At 39.3% G+C, this 12290-nt stretch overlaps 1 protein-coding gene across 1 annotated transcript in view; it reads left to right on the top strand.

The window, feature by feature from the left end:
- LOC147310538 (copine-8) overlaps nt 1–11735 on the top strand; it is a 104663-nt gene extending 92928 nt beyond the window's left edge. Inside the window, exons 17-20 of the mRNA XM_086268618.1 lie at nt 916–1018; nt 3207–3264; nt 3378–3451; nt 6721–11735. Of these exons, the coding sequence (XP_086124744.1) occupies nt 916–1018; nt 3207–3264; nt 3378–3451; nt 6721–6909 (424 nt within the window). The 3' untranslated portion in view covers nt 6910–11735. The remainder of the gene's footprint in view (nt 1–915; nt 1019–3206; nt 3265–3377; nt 3452–6720) is intronic.
- The last annotated feature ends 555 nt before the right edge of the window (nt 11736–12290 follow it).

Raw genomic sequence — 12290 nt, 5'->3', positions numbered from 1 at the left:
ATATATATATATATATATCACCAAGTCTTTAAACATAAATATGTTAAGCGTTTCTCAGAGACGTAAACAAGGCTGCATTTTTCATAAACTTCTATCCTCCCCCGAGCCAGACTGCAGATCATTAACTCTGTTTTTGCTCTAAAAGTTTTAACTCTCAGACCTGGTTCAGCTGTGTGAGATAAGAACGTAACTAATCAGAACACATTGCATAAATTCCTCCTCATAACCTCATTAAAAACTTTAAACTCTAGTTGTTATGGGGACACGTAACATCTTTTTGCAACTGTAAGACTTATTTATCAACTTTAGGCTTGCAGTTCTTTTAAGTCCCGTCCAGCCTCTGCATCTCTTTTTTTGATAGCACAGCCCCCATTTATCATTTCTGCTATCTCTTACTCCACTCCCCCATACAGCTTAGTAATTATCGACTTTGTCTTCCTTGGTCTCTCGCTGTCTCTGACTCGACTTGTTTTGCTATATTTCATCCTTCTATCTACAGTGTTGTGATGGTCTATAGTGGAAGTTATTAGGAGATGGAGACGTAGCTTGCTGCACAGAAAGGTGATGCTTGAAAGAAACTGAAGCAGTTGGAATAATATCAGGTCACGACTCAGACAGGAGTGAAAGGACACACTTGGTAACAGAGTGGCTAAAATTCTTAATAAGACAAGAATCTGTGAAACTGACATAAAGATGTGTTTGACAGATTATCCTGTTATCCAGAGCATCAATACCACCCTGTTTTCACAGATCTGTTTCTGCTCTTTATTAAATAAAGCCACTAAATGCTTTACATGTAATTAAACTACACAGTGTGATGCATAATCTACTCAAGTAATGAGCTGTATTTGTAACAAAAACATGTAAGGAGATCAGAAATAACCACAAATTGTTTCTTTGTGTGTTTTTGTACAGATACGCAGCATCTGTGAAGGATGGCTCCCAGTACTTTGTGCTCCTCATCATCACAGACGGGGTCATCTCAGACATGGCCCAGACCAAGGAATCTATTGTCAATGTAAGGACGTGCAGAGCAGCTGTGAACACCTGAGCCTGCACCTCTCAGAAAGTTCACCCTTTGAAGAAATATTAGTTGCAAAAGTTTAATTATAATAATGGTAAATAAAGCCAATGCCACTCAAAACCAAAAACTGGCTGAAGGAATGAGGAAATAATGAAAACATGAACGACAAACAAGGAAGGAAGCAATTCATCCCTTAATTAAACTTTACGAAGCAGTACTTTATGCTAAAGAAGCAACGAATCACCATGGAGGCGAATGCAAAGAGAAATGACCGTGACCATCATGCTAGCTGCCCCATTTCGCATATATTTACAACACCACAACACTACAACCATCAAACATCAAAACACAACCTGATTAGCTAAAGGTGCAACAATCTAAATCTCACACTTCTAGATAGTTTGTTAGCACTGATGATGTTCCCATCCCTAAATAGATGAAAATTGCTTTGTGCTCGATGATTACTGTATCATCTGAAGTTTTGATCATTGAGGGTTAGAACAGGGGAAAATGCAGAAGTGGCAAAAACTGCAGATCCTCTCGAGTCCGTATTCATGGACTCTCATGTTAAAACGGCCAACTTTATAGCATTAAAAAGCATAATTATAGCCTCATACAAGAATAAGTTTTGGCCTCTGTGGATAGTTTCTTCATTTCTAGAATTCTGAGTGGGATGATTTCTTTAAAGCTCATCCACCTGGATAATTGGATTGGGAGCATGGCTGTTTTAATTGACAGGTTTCCCAACACAGGGAGCTGGCTCTGATATGTGTTTATTAGTTTCCCTCTATTAATTTCACTCACTGAAGTAGACCTCTCTACTGTGTTTATGCCTGTTGGGGCATTTTTAATGGATTATCTGATTAATGTTATAGCTGTGTGGTTTGTGCTTCGGTTGAGAGAAATTCTAATATACTATTAGACTATTACTGAGCAATGCATGTCTGTACACTTTGTGGAGACAGCTTGCAAACCAAGATAATTCAGCCCTTTTGTCCAAATATAGTAACTTCAAAAAACCATCAATAAGAACTGTGTGGTGGCTCATTTTGAAGCTTCAAAGTGTAGAGGCCTAACCCAGCGGTTGACATCGCCATGGCTACATCCTCCTTTTATACTGGGTTAGCATGTACAGCAAGTCACAGTGTGCTTTTCACACATCAGGGTTAGTGCACTATAGTGCACGGGTAGCAGTCACAGTTTTCTGTTGTTGTGCTGGTTACATGCGGTGTTGTGGTGGGAAAAGTTAGGAAACACGCCGAAATAACTGTGGACCAAATCTTAAACATAAATAAATACTCTGGATTGTAAACATTTACAGTCAAGACAAAACTGTGTGCAAATGAGCAGAGGGGTGAAAGCGCATGTGAACTGTGCACAGTTGAGGGAATTTAATAAAAAATAGAATTTCGCATTTGATACGACATCCATGACTGGCAGCGGTTCCTTCTGTTATAATGTGTGTTTGCTGTGCTGCTTTTGCCAGCATGTGGTTAACCTTCGCACCATCCTCTCCATCACTGTCAAGTCCAGAGTCGCCCAGAATGCAAACAAAATGAACAGTGAACGGAAGCCATGTTTCTGAAACCAGTGATCCATCTCAGGGCCTGTGAAAACAACAAAGGACAGGGGGTCTGATGGTTCGACGGGAGAAATAGAAGGCTTGGGTAAAAAAAAGGGGGAAGATATATGCGAGATATGAGGGGGGGGTGAGCGGAGCAGAATTAGAAACCTGAGGACCTCTACCACTGGGAGCAAAAAATAAGCGAGATGTTTTGATAACATCATCTATCTTTCTGCAGCCTGAGGTCATAACATTACTCACTGAACACACTCACACACCGATGGACTGCATACACACTCTGTGACACTTGAACGAATGCGCCCACGTACAACACAAACACATGTCATTTGTTAGCTGTCAGTGAGTTGAGTGTCTCATGTCTAATATTAATTACAGTGATGGCTCAACCCACGCAGCGCTCCGGGGGTGGAAAACACACATGATCACACATATTGTATGTGTTCTGCGAGACATGAATGTGACATGATTTGTTTACTAAAGAAAAACCTCCACAGTGTCCAACACGGGTGAACATGCATGGCGTTACACTCAAGTAAAGATTTTCACAGCTTTGAATGTTTTGAAATATTAATTGTTCTTCCTCTCGCTCTCGTTTAGGCCTCCTGCCTGCCGATGTCAATTATCATTGTGGGAGTAGGGCCTGCAGAATTTGATGGTAAGTCAACAAGATGTTGAAACATGTGGGTTAAAATAACAAACCTTTATTTGATTAGATTTTTTTTGTAGGAAAAACTGCTGCCAGCTTAGTTTTGTCTTTAATCTTTACAGCCATGGTTGAATTAGACGGTGATGAAGTCAGAATCTCTTCTAGAGGAAGATACGCCGAGAGGGACATTGTTCAGGTGAGGTCTGCCTTCAGTCTCTTAAATCGTTACTCATCCTCATTACACTAACCTGTGTCACTGTCTTGGGTCTGCGTTTTCGGTCCATTCTGTGTTCTGACGGCTTTGCTGTGACAATATATTTAAAGTGAGTATACAGACGTCTTAAGGGTATTAAATGGAGGTCATACGGGTGTCCCCTCACTGGGATTGCATGCCAAATGATTGTTTGTAAATAGAGCCTGTGAATATTAATTGGAAAGTGGAGTTGAGTCAAATTGGTGTGAGCCAGCCCCATCCTCATGGAGCAGCACTGCCCACGAGACAATTCAATTCAATTTTATTTATACAGCGCCAATCACAACAACAGTTGCATCAAGGCGCTTTATATTGTAAGGTAGAGCCTACAATAATACATACAGAGAACAACCCAACAATCATATGACCCCTGTGAGCAAGCACTTTGGCGACAGTGGGAAGGAAAAACTCCCTTTTAACAGGAAGAAACCTCCGCTAGAACCAGGCTCAGGGAGGGGCGGGGCCATCTGCTGCGACCAATTGGGGTGAGAGAAGGAAGACAGGACAGTTAAATCCAAAACAAGTTATGGATTTAACTGTACAAACTGTGTGTGCTGAAACAATACCTGTGCTACGAGGTGCTTCATTTACACCTGACAAATCAAGTGCTCAAATTAGCTAATTAAGTGGGACCCACCTGAAGACCCCTATCAGCTGATGCTTTAGCAATGCACATTCCCAACAAAATTCCAGTTCCAGCCAAACTCAGGGCCTATGCATTTTTATTGGGCCTGGGAGGTATGAGCAGACAGAACCAACCATGTGGTGGTTCTGTCTGCTCATACCCCAGACACACACACACACACACACACACACACACACACACACACAGAAAGATAATGGCAGGCTCCCCAGTAACAGTGAAGAGCCAATTCGCCATCCCCTCCATCTTTTACTCAGTCTCACTTCCTCATTAAAGTGAATGAACAGTGAACCTCAGCTCTAACCCCTGGCTTAATGCCCATTTTAAAAAGCCTAGGGCATTGTGGGGTCTGCAGGCAGCCATGTAAGATGGACCTGTGCAGCGCAGAAAGATCAGAATTTTCCCCATGTGGCTTCGACATAGCCACAACAGCGCTACCTGTGTGCTTAAGTTCTTTATTCTTAAAAGGTCATTTAGATTAGCAAAGCAGCCACATAGACGTGCCTTTAATGTATAAAGTCACAGTCGTACTTCATGCAGTATTAGTTCACCCATCCCTTCAATCATCCAGTTCAGCCAGGCGTTCGTTGCCTTCCCTTTTCTTTGTATTCCTGTTTGTGTTGCTGCAGGGGATCACTTCACGGTTGCAGGTAATCCCAAAGCAGCTTTAATCTTAGCACCGAAATAAAAGAAGTAGAAGAAAACGAACATTCACAGCAAACCACTTGTTTGATTGCAACACGGAGAAGTCACGTTTTCCTCCTCCGTGACCTTTATGCCGCCGCCGTCATAGTCTTATTTCTCGCACCCTCCCTCAGAGCCACGCTCATTAGTTAGGTTTTTTTTTTTTAACAAGCTCAAGCACACACATATACAAGCGCTCCATGCAGAAAAAGACCTGGTGGCAGTGAAAAATTACGTTTCTGTACGGGAACATTACACCAGCTCAGCCTGCAGGATCTCATTATCAGAAAGCTAATAACCCCAAGTGTCATGGTGAAGCTTAACTTCTGCAGCAAGTGTTTCCAGCACAAATTGTCTCCATTTGTGATCTTGTGATTGCAGGTGACAACATCTCATTAAGTAAATATAAAAAGTGACTTTGTCTTCCATTGGAGGGACATTATGAGAGAGATTTACAAGATTTATATCAGCAAAGTGAAATAACTTCAGTGATCATACGGTGACTGGTGTTTTAGGATACACGTATGCTTTCAGCACCACTATAAATTATGCAGCCTAATATTTGATCCCATTAATCCCTGACTTTTCCTAGAGCTAACTGGTGCTTGTTATGTAGCTGCTGGCTTGTATTTTCGCCTTATCTCAAAGCTTCCAACTGCTCAATTTCTCACTCCAGCAGCCCCAAACCGTGTCAGGAGACTCTATTACCAAAAGTCTCAGGAGAAAAATGAAAAATTGGATGAAAATATGCACATTTCATCTTTCTACATGTTCTGCTCAGCTAGGTGATGTTACAGATTCTGACTTTTCTTTACCCCAGTTGAGGCGAAACCTTTACAATTTGCTGTAGCCCGATCGCCGCACAGCTACACGCCAGAGTTTCAGCCGCCCGGGCGATTCTGCAGCGTCTTAATTAGGCTAGATTCTTCTCACAGGCAGCTGCTAGCCTGGTGAGCTGTACAGCTGTACTTTTACAAAAATAATCTTGCAGTTCACAAGTACATCTCCCACTTGTAACAAAAAGAAGATGAATTACTTAATTCAACTTCTTCATTTTCTTTGTTCGTTTGTGTGGCTCTTCCCACTGCTCCCCCCTCCACCCCACCTCACCATATTTCACCCTCCTTCTTTCTCACCCCCCTTTCTCTTCCTTTCACCCAGTCTCTTCTCCATCTGCGCTTTTCTTCCTTATTGCCGTCTATCCTCTCTGTGACTTCTCTCATTTTCCCCCTCTTTACCAAACCCAACTGTCTTCCCACACATTTCACCGATATCTTCACCTCTATAAGTCCTATCAGTTGGCCGGTCCTACTTCCATAAAGTTATTTTTAAAGCAGCGTCTTCGGTAAAAGCTTTCTAGCTTTGAGCTGTTTTATTGCCTGAAATGACAAAAGTCCAATTTTTGTTCATCAAGACAGAACTTTCTATGACTGCTTTTCTTCAGAAAGTCTTAGAAGCGACAGACAGATGTTTGAGCTCTGGTCACGTGACTAACTGGTCAGTTTCAGTGCAGAACAACATCAAATACAGTAAAACCACATGGAAAGCAGATAGTAGTCATTTATTTGGTAGGTTGACATTCAATTACAACAGGACCAACAATCAATAAGGAAATAATCAGCTCTGCTTGGTTAACGATAACTGTAATATTTTTAAAGGTCTAATGGCAAAGCTTCAAAATTTGTTCACCTTTTACACTGCCTATGATGCTGACTTAGCTGGCTGGCTAGCTAGCTAAGAGTTGATGGCTATGACGCGCAGAATTATGCAAGAGGAAATTGCCTGACAAGCCTGCAGTGCCTATAAAACCTATATATGATTGATTTCGCATTGTTCTTCAAACCAACTCCTGTCTCAACATCTGTTTCCTCCTCTTACCTTTCAGTTTGTCCCGTTCAGGGACTACATCGATCGTACGGGGAACCACATCCTAAGCATGGCCCGGCTCGCCAAAGATGTCTTGGCTGAGATTCCAGACCAGTTCCTCTCCTACATGCGGACCCGTGGGATAAAGCCTTCACCGGCGCCGCCTCCATACACACCACCTGGGCAACCCATCCAAACCCAGATCTGAGGAGCAAGGCTGGAAAAGGTTTTGGAGTCAGGGGTTCGCTGAACTTGTCACGCGAAATACTTCCATTTCCTTAAAGCCGCTCTCCATGCCTTGTGGTTGTGGATCACAGTGGTCTTTCATGTGTTCAGAAAGCTGCATGCCGGGCCAGGAGAGTGACGCTTTTGAGGGCAGGAAAAGAAGATGAGAGTCTGTTTACTTCCACTGTCAAGCATTCCTGTCATTGTTTTGATTTTTTTTTTTACCTGCTTATTTTATGCTTGGAAAGATTTTGGAGAAAGTTCAGAGAGTCTCAATTCAAATTGTGGCAGAAATAAGAAAAAAGGAAAAGCAGTATAAAATGGCTGATCTTACTTTTTAAAGAGAATGTCTCCAGACAAATGAAGGAGTTACATGATCTTAAATGAGCAGTAATTTCACTTGTAAATAACTGGACATATATAACTTCTTTCTTTCTCTTTCTCTCCAAATCACTCATTGTTTACAGTAAATGCTAACGAGGATTTTTACTGTTGATACTTTTATATAGTTTCAATATGAAGCTTGTAATACTCTCTTTCTTTCTTTCTCTCTCCTGGCATCCATGCCAGGTAGCAGCAGTGCAGGTCCTGGTAGCCCTTCTGTACCGTACTGTACTGTATTCTAGTGTTTGTATTAAACTTTTGCATGAGTGTAGCCTCAGTCAACTGCATGCATATAGTGGCCCTGCACTACCTCTTTTATCCATCTGTCTGTCTGTGGGGGATGAGTGTCTGTCTGCCAGTATCTTCATTCGTCTGTCTTCTTCAGCCTTATCTTTCCATCTCTCTCAATCCTTTCTTTTCTACATTTGTCACTTTTAGCTGTCTTTCCATCCAGCCTTCTTTTTTAGCTAGTTTAATTGAAAAAGTCAGAATTTTATGCTAATCAGAAATAAGAAGGGTTTTATTTAGTTATTTTTTATTTATTTATTTTTTTTGTTCAAGTACTATAATGACCTTCATACAGGATTTAACTTGACTGGAAATTATTTAAAAAACCTAGACTCTCTGTTCATCCTAAAGAAATGTAAGCTAAATACTCAAGGAACAGCACAGTTGGTTAGCTAGCACACGTCGTTGATAAAGATTGAAAACTCCCATATTAATGTGTAACGTTGTTATACAGTCACAAGAAAAAGAAAAAAGTATCATTAAAAACAAATTATATTTACCACAAATTAGTGACTGTTAATATGCTTACACGCCAAGGCGGTGAGCATCGCAAATAGTTTAATTGCTAGCCATTAGCATGCTAGCATTATCGTTGTGAACATGCTAGCAGCCTTAATGTTAGCATTTTAAAAGAATGATCCTGTTAGCATGACTGTGAAGTCAACAAAAAATTAAAATGTGGCTAATATTAGTTACATATTCGGTTTTTACATTTTTTGACCCTATTATATTTTACTTTAATCCTCCATCCGAGCTCAATGAAGAGCTTTTTGGCTGTTTATGTAGCACTACTTGAGAGTTGAATGGAAACATGGCTACCCTGTCTCTCTGTGTCTGTCTTGCCGCTACAAACTGCCTTGGCAGTAGGATGCGCACGTGCCCAGGGGTTTTGTCTCATTGTGTTGTCACATATTCCTGCCCAATGTGTAAAACAATAGCAGCTGCTCTCAAACAAAATACTGTTTGAGCAAAAAGAGCCCAGTGGTCAAAAATGCAGAGAAAAACACATTTTCCCTATATTTTTTCTTTGCGTGGGTGTAGTGTGTTTGTACTTGAGTGCATTTTTATTACACCTTTAGCTTTGATACAGCTTTGTTTTTACGATGTGTATTTATATGTGCTAATCATATGAACGAGGATGACGCATGCGAGTTGTATTCACCGTTTCGACAAGTTTCCAATTTAAAGTCTTCTATTTTTGTCACAAGTGTGTGTGAATGCGGAGATTTGGATTGAGATATGGATGTCGATTGAAATAACCTTTTAAAACAACAGTAGATACAATATTTAAATTAAGTGGGAATGCAACATTTTAATATTCATGTGCTATCTCCATCTCCTTGTAAAAAGGAGTAACCCCGAAAGCAACACTAAAAAATAAATAAATAAAAAATTGTAACTGGAATTTTTTACATACTTTGGAATATTTTACATTGCACCGCAGCCTCACGGTATTTTGAGAAATAGTCACAAATTCTTTTGATTTGTGTTTCTGGATACTAATTTTACGGTTGTTTCATGTTCCCCAACAGGACTTTTCACAATATTATTTTTGTATCCAGTGACATATATACAAAATAATTTTCATTTACCAATTTTAAAAGGCAAACGAGTTTTCATTAATAAAATATAATTGTTACTACGTTGTCTGAACCAGAGGTGCTGCAGGCACAAGAGTTACATAATTCATACAGTTTATCACTCAAAAAAAAAAAAAAAACGAAACAAAAGACAATAGTTTGTGTCTAGGAACATGAACAAACTATTTTTTGTGACAATTTTACATTTTGCTGTGAGACTGGTGTGTACATTGCTGCATTTCTTATTGCATTCTCACATTTCTCTTTCTTTTTTACAGTCTTCTCCCATGTATTGTCACCGTAGCAGAAACTCAATTTCGCTGAATTTATCAAATGAATGTGTGTGTGCTGGTTTAGGCTTCTTGTGGCCAACTGCTCAGTTGAAAGCATAAATAAGCATAATAATTCAACATTAAGAGCTCATTGCCTAGACAGGGCACCTCTATGCTCGCTCTATGTCACCTATTCAGTCCCTGCAGAGCAAACAGAGACATAGTTAGCACCTGATCAAACCCTAGGTGGACCTCAAGGTCATCACAGCATGAGACATTGCAAAATCCCAGACTAAGCTGTTGGAGCAGATAGAATTAGTTTGCTATAGCCGGTTGCTGAAAAACAGAGAAGTTCCCTGAACTACTAGAGCAAGAAACACTCTTTGCAAATACCAGGACTGCCTATAAATACAGCTTTTCATCAGTAGTTGAAACACTACGGTTTAAAAATCTAACCTAGAAGAGTGATAGAGAGGCAAATGTGAATAAACCTTTTCAACAGGTCATTTATATATTTCCATTCTTTTTTTCCTTTCTTTGTTTTGCCTTGTCTCTGGTGACAGCTGTGGACCAAGCAATTAAAAAAAACCCAATATTGCTTCTTTAAATTCCACACAAACATCCGCTTGGACTTAAGGTGGAACTGCATGGTTAAAGGTCAAACACACTGTGACCTGTGAATACAATTTTGACCATATAATTCATACTTAAAAAATACCACCAACAACAAATGTTGTGTAATGGGAATAAATTATAATTTTTTATATCCAAAGTGTCAAAATGTTTTCTAGCAAAAACACTTTTGACCATTATTCAGTGCCAAACAGGGAGATGATGAGTCAGATACTGATTTGATGATCCTAATAGAAGTTGCCCACCTGTTTGATTCCTTGCAGATATGCTACAGGCTGTACATAATACGAGTCTGGACACACATGGATGTAAACTACAACTTGAATTGTTTGCAGACTACAACAACAGCTTGGCTTTAATCCCAATTTCAGTTGGCTGCCCAGATTTAAACCCATGCTATTTGAACAACAAACTACCTCTTGTAGTCACACGTTCATCATTAAAAACTTTCCAGGTTGGAAAATACATCTGTTCCCTAATTTTAATTTCACCAAATTTCATGAGAAGACCAGCTAATCAGGGCTAAATTGTCAATTATGAGCTGATTTAAATACTTGATGTTGTCACCATAATCTAAAATGTTGTGAAAATCAGGTAATTGTGTCATTTAAATTCCTCATTTATAGTTAAACTTGTTTTTTTTCTCTCTGATTTTAGGATTTTAGGCCATTTTTCTCGTTGTTTGTTTACTGATGAACAAACAACAAAACCCAACAAAAAGTTGCTGGACCTGGTTTAGTGAAATTCAGGATAGAAACTTTCAACTTTTTAAAATCAAACCAGGTTTGAAACACAGACACTTGAATGTAAAATTGAATTTGAAGCTCTGGAAATTGGAAAACTTGAAATTTTCTTGCTAGACTTTGAAAAAACAGAAAACTAATTAAACCCAAATTCGATCCATTCAAATTCCAATATTTCAAATTAAGCACTACTACTTTTTAGTTTCTTACTTTGGAATAATATGTAAGTAAGGATCATATTTTCAGACCTTTCTCAGCTTCCATACAGTTTTACACGGCTCACTAACTTTGACAAGCCTCATGAAGCCACAAGTGTGTATATGTGTGAACACATTTGATGTATACTGCGCGAACGTGAGCGTGTGTTTGTGTGTGTGTGCGCGTGTGCCTGTGAGGCGCCTTTTCTAAGCGTGTTTTATTAGATCATGTGAGGTGTTAACACACGTAAGATCTTTGTTTACTAAAGATATCCAAATAATGTATCGTATGCTCGTCATATCTTCTTAATAATGTGCACTATGTTTGCATGTACAGTTTTACAAAGGATGCACCAGTTCCTTTTGTTGAAAACTGAGTGTTTTGAAATATACGAATCTATATGAAAATTAACTGTACAAAATGGCCTTAAATCTTTGACTGATCTTTTTGGAATTGTGCGATGCCTTCTTCTGGAAAATGAACTGTTCAAAGGAACTGATCGTTATCTACTTTGTGTCAGTGTTTCTATTGCTTTCTAGTGTGTTTTCTTTGCACAAGCTCAATAATGGAAAAAAATTTCTTGTACTTTTTTGAGACCGTGATTAATCAGAGAAAGCATGGTTGAAGTACTGACTGTCTGATAATACATATAACAGATGACTATTTCTGTATTGAACTATTGATTTTTAAATAAATATTCATATTAAACGACATTTTGTGAGTTGTTTTTTTCCCCTCTGAGCCAGTCAAAGGTTAAAAGTAAATTTTTTTCTCCTTTTACCCCACAATTATGGAAAAGAAAGCATGCCTTCTCTCTGTTCAGAGGTTTTACATATCAAAGTATTATTTAAAAAAATAACGTAGTCCTCGGCACCTCTTAAATTCAGGTAAATACAGCCTCACGTTAACAACAACATCCCTTAATAGACCGTTCATTTAATAAAAGATATACTGAATGCAGAAGTAGTGGGTGAAAAAACTAAAAGCGCTTCTATAGGAATTCAGCCAGATGCTACCAATCCCAATCAAATGCAGGTGATTAGCTGATCATCAGCAAGTGTGACCACCTCTATACAAGTAGAAGTTTTGCCGGCCAGCAATGCTCAGAGAAATTGCAAAAAACACAAGAGAATTAGAATCACCTTTATTGTGACAAATCCTCTGTATGTTACACTAATGTTAGAACTCTTAGGTCAGCTGATTCTGATTGTTCCTAGAAGCAGACTAGAACACAGAGGAGACCGGGGCTTTGGGATTGCTGCGCCT

The sequence above is a fragment of the Aulonocara sp. 'chitande type north' Nkhata Bay genome, linkage group LG17 (genome assembly GCF_057382095.1).
Source record: "Aulonocara sp. 'chitande type north' Nkhata Bay isolate Kocher_YH1m ecotype deep benthic linkage group LG17, A_spYH_male_GT1.1, whole genome shotgun sequence".
Classification (NCBI taxonomy): Eukaryota; Metazoa; Chordata; class Actinopteri; order Cichliformes; family Cichlidae; genus Aulonocara; species Aulonocara sp. 'chitande type north' Nkhata Bay.
This window is presented reverse-complemented; position numbering and strand designations above follow the sequence as displayed.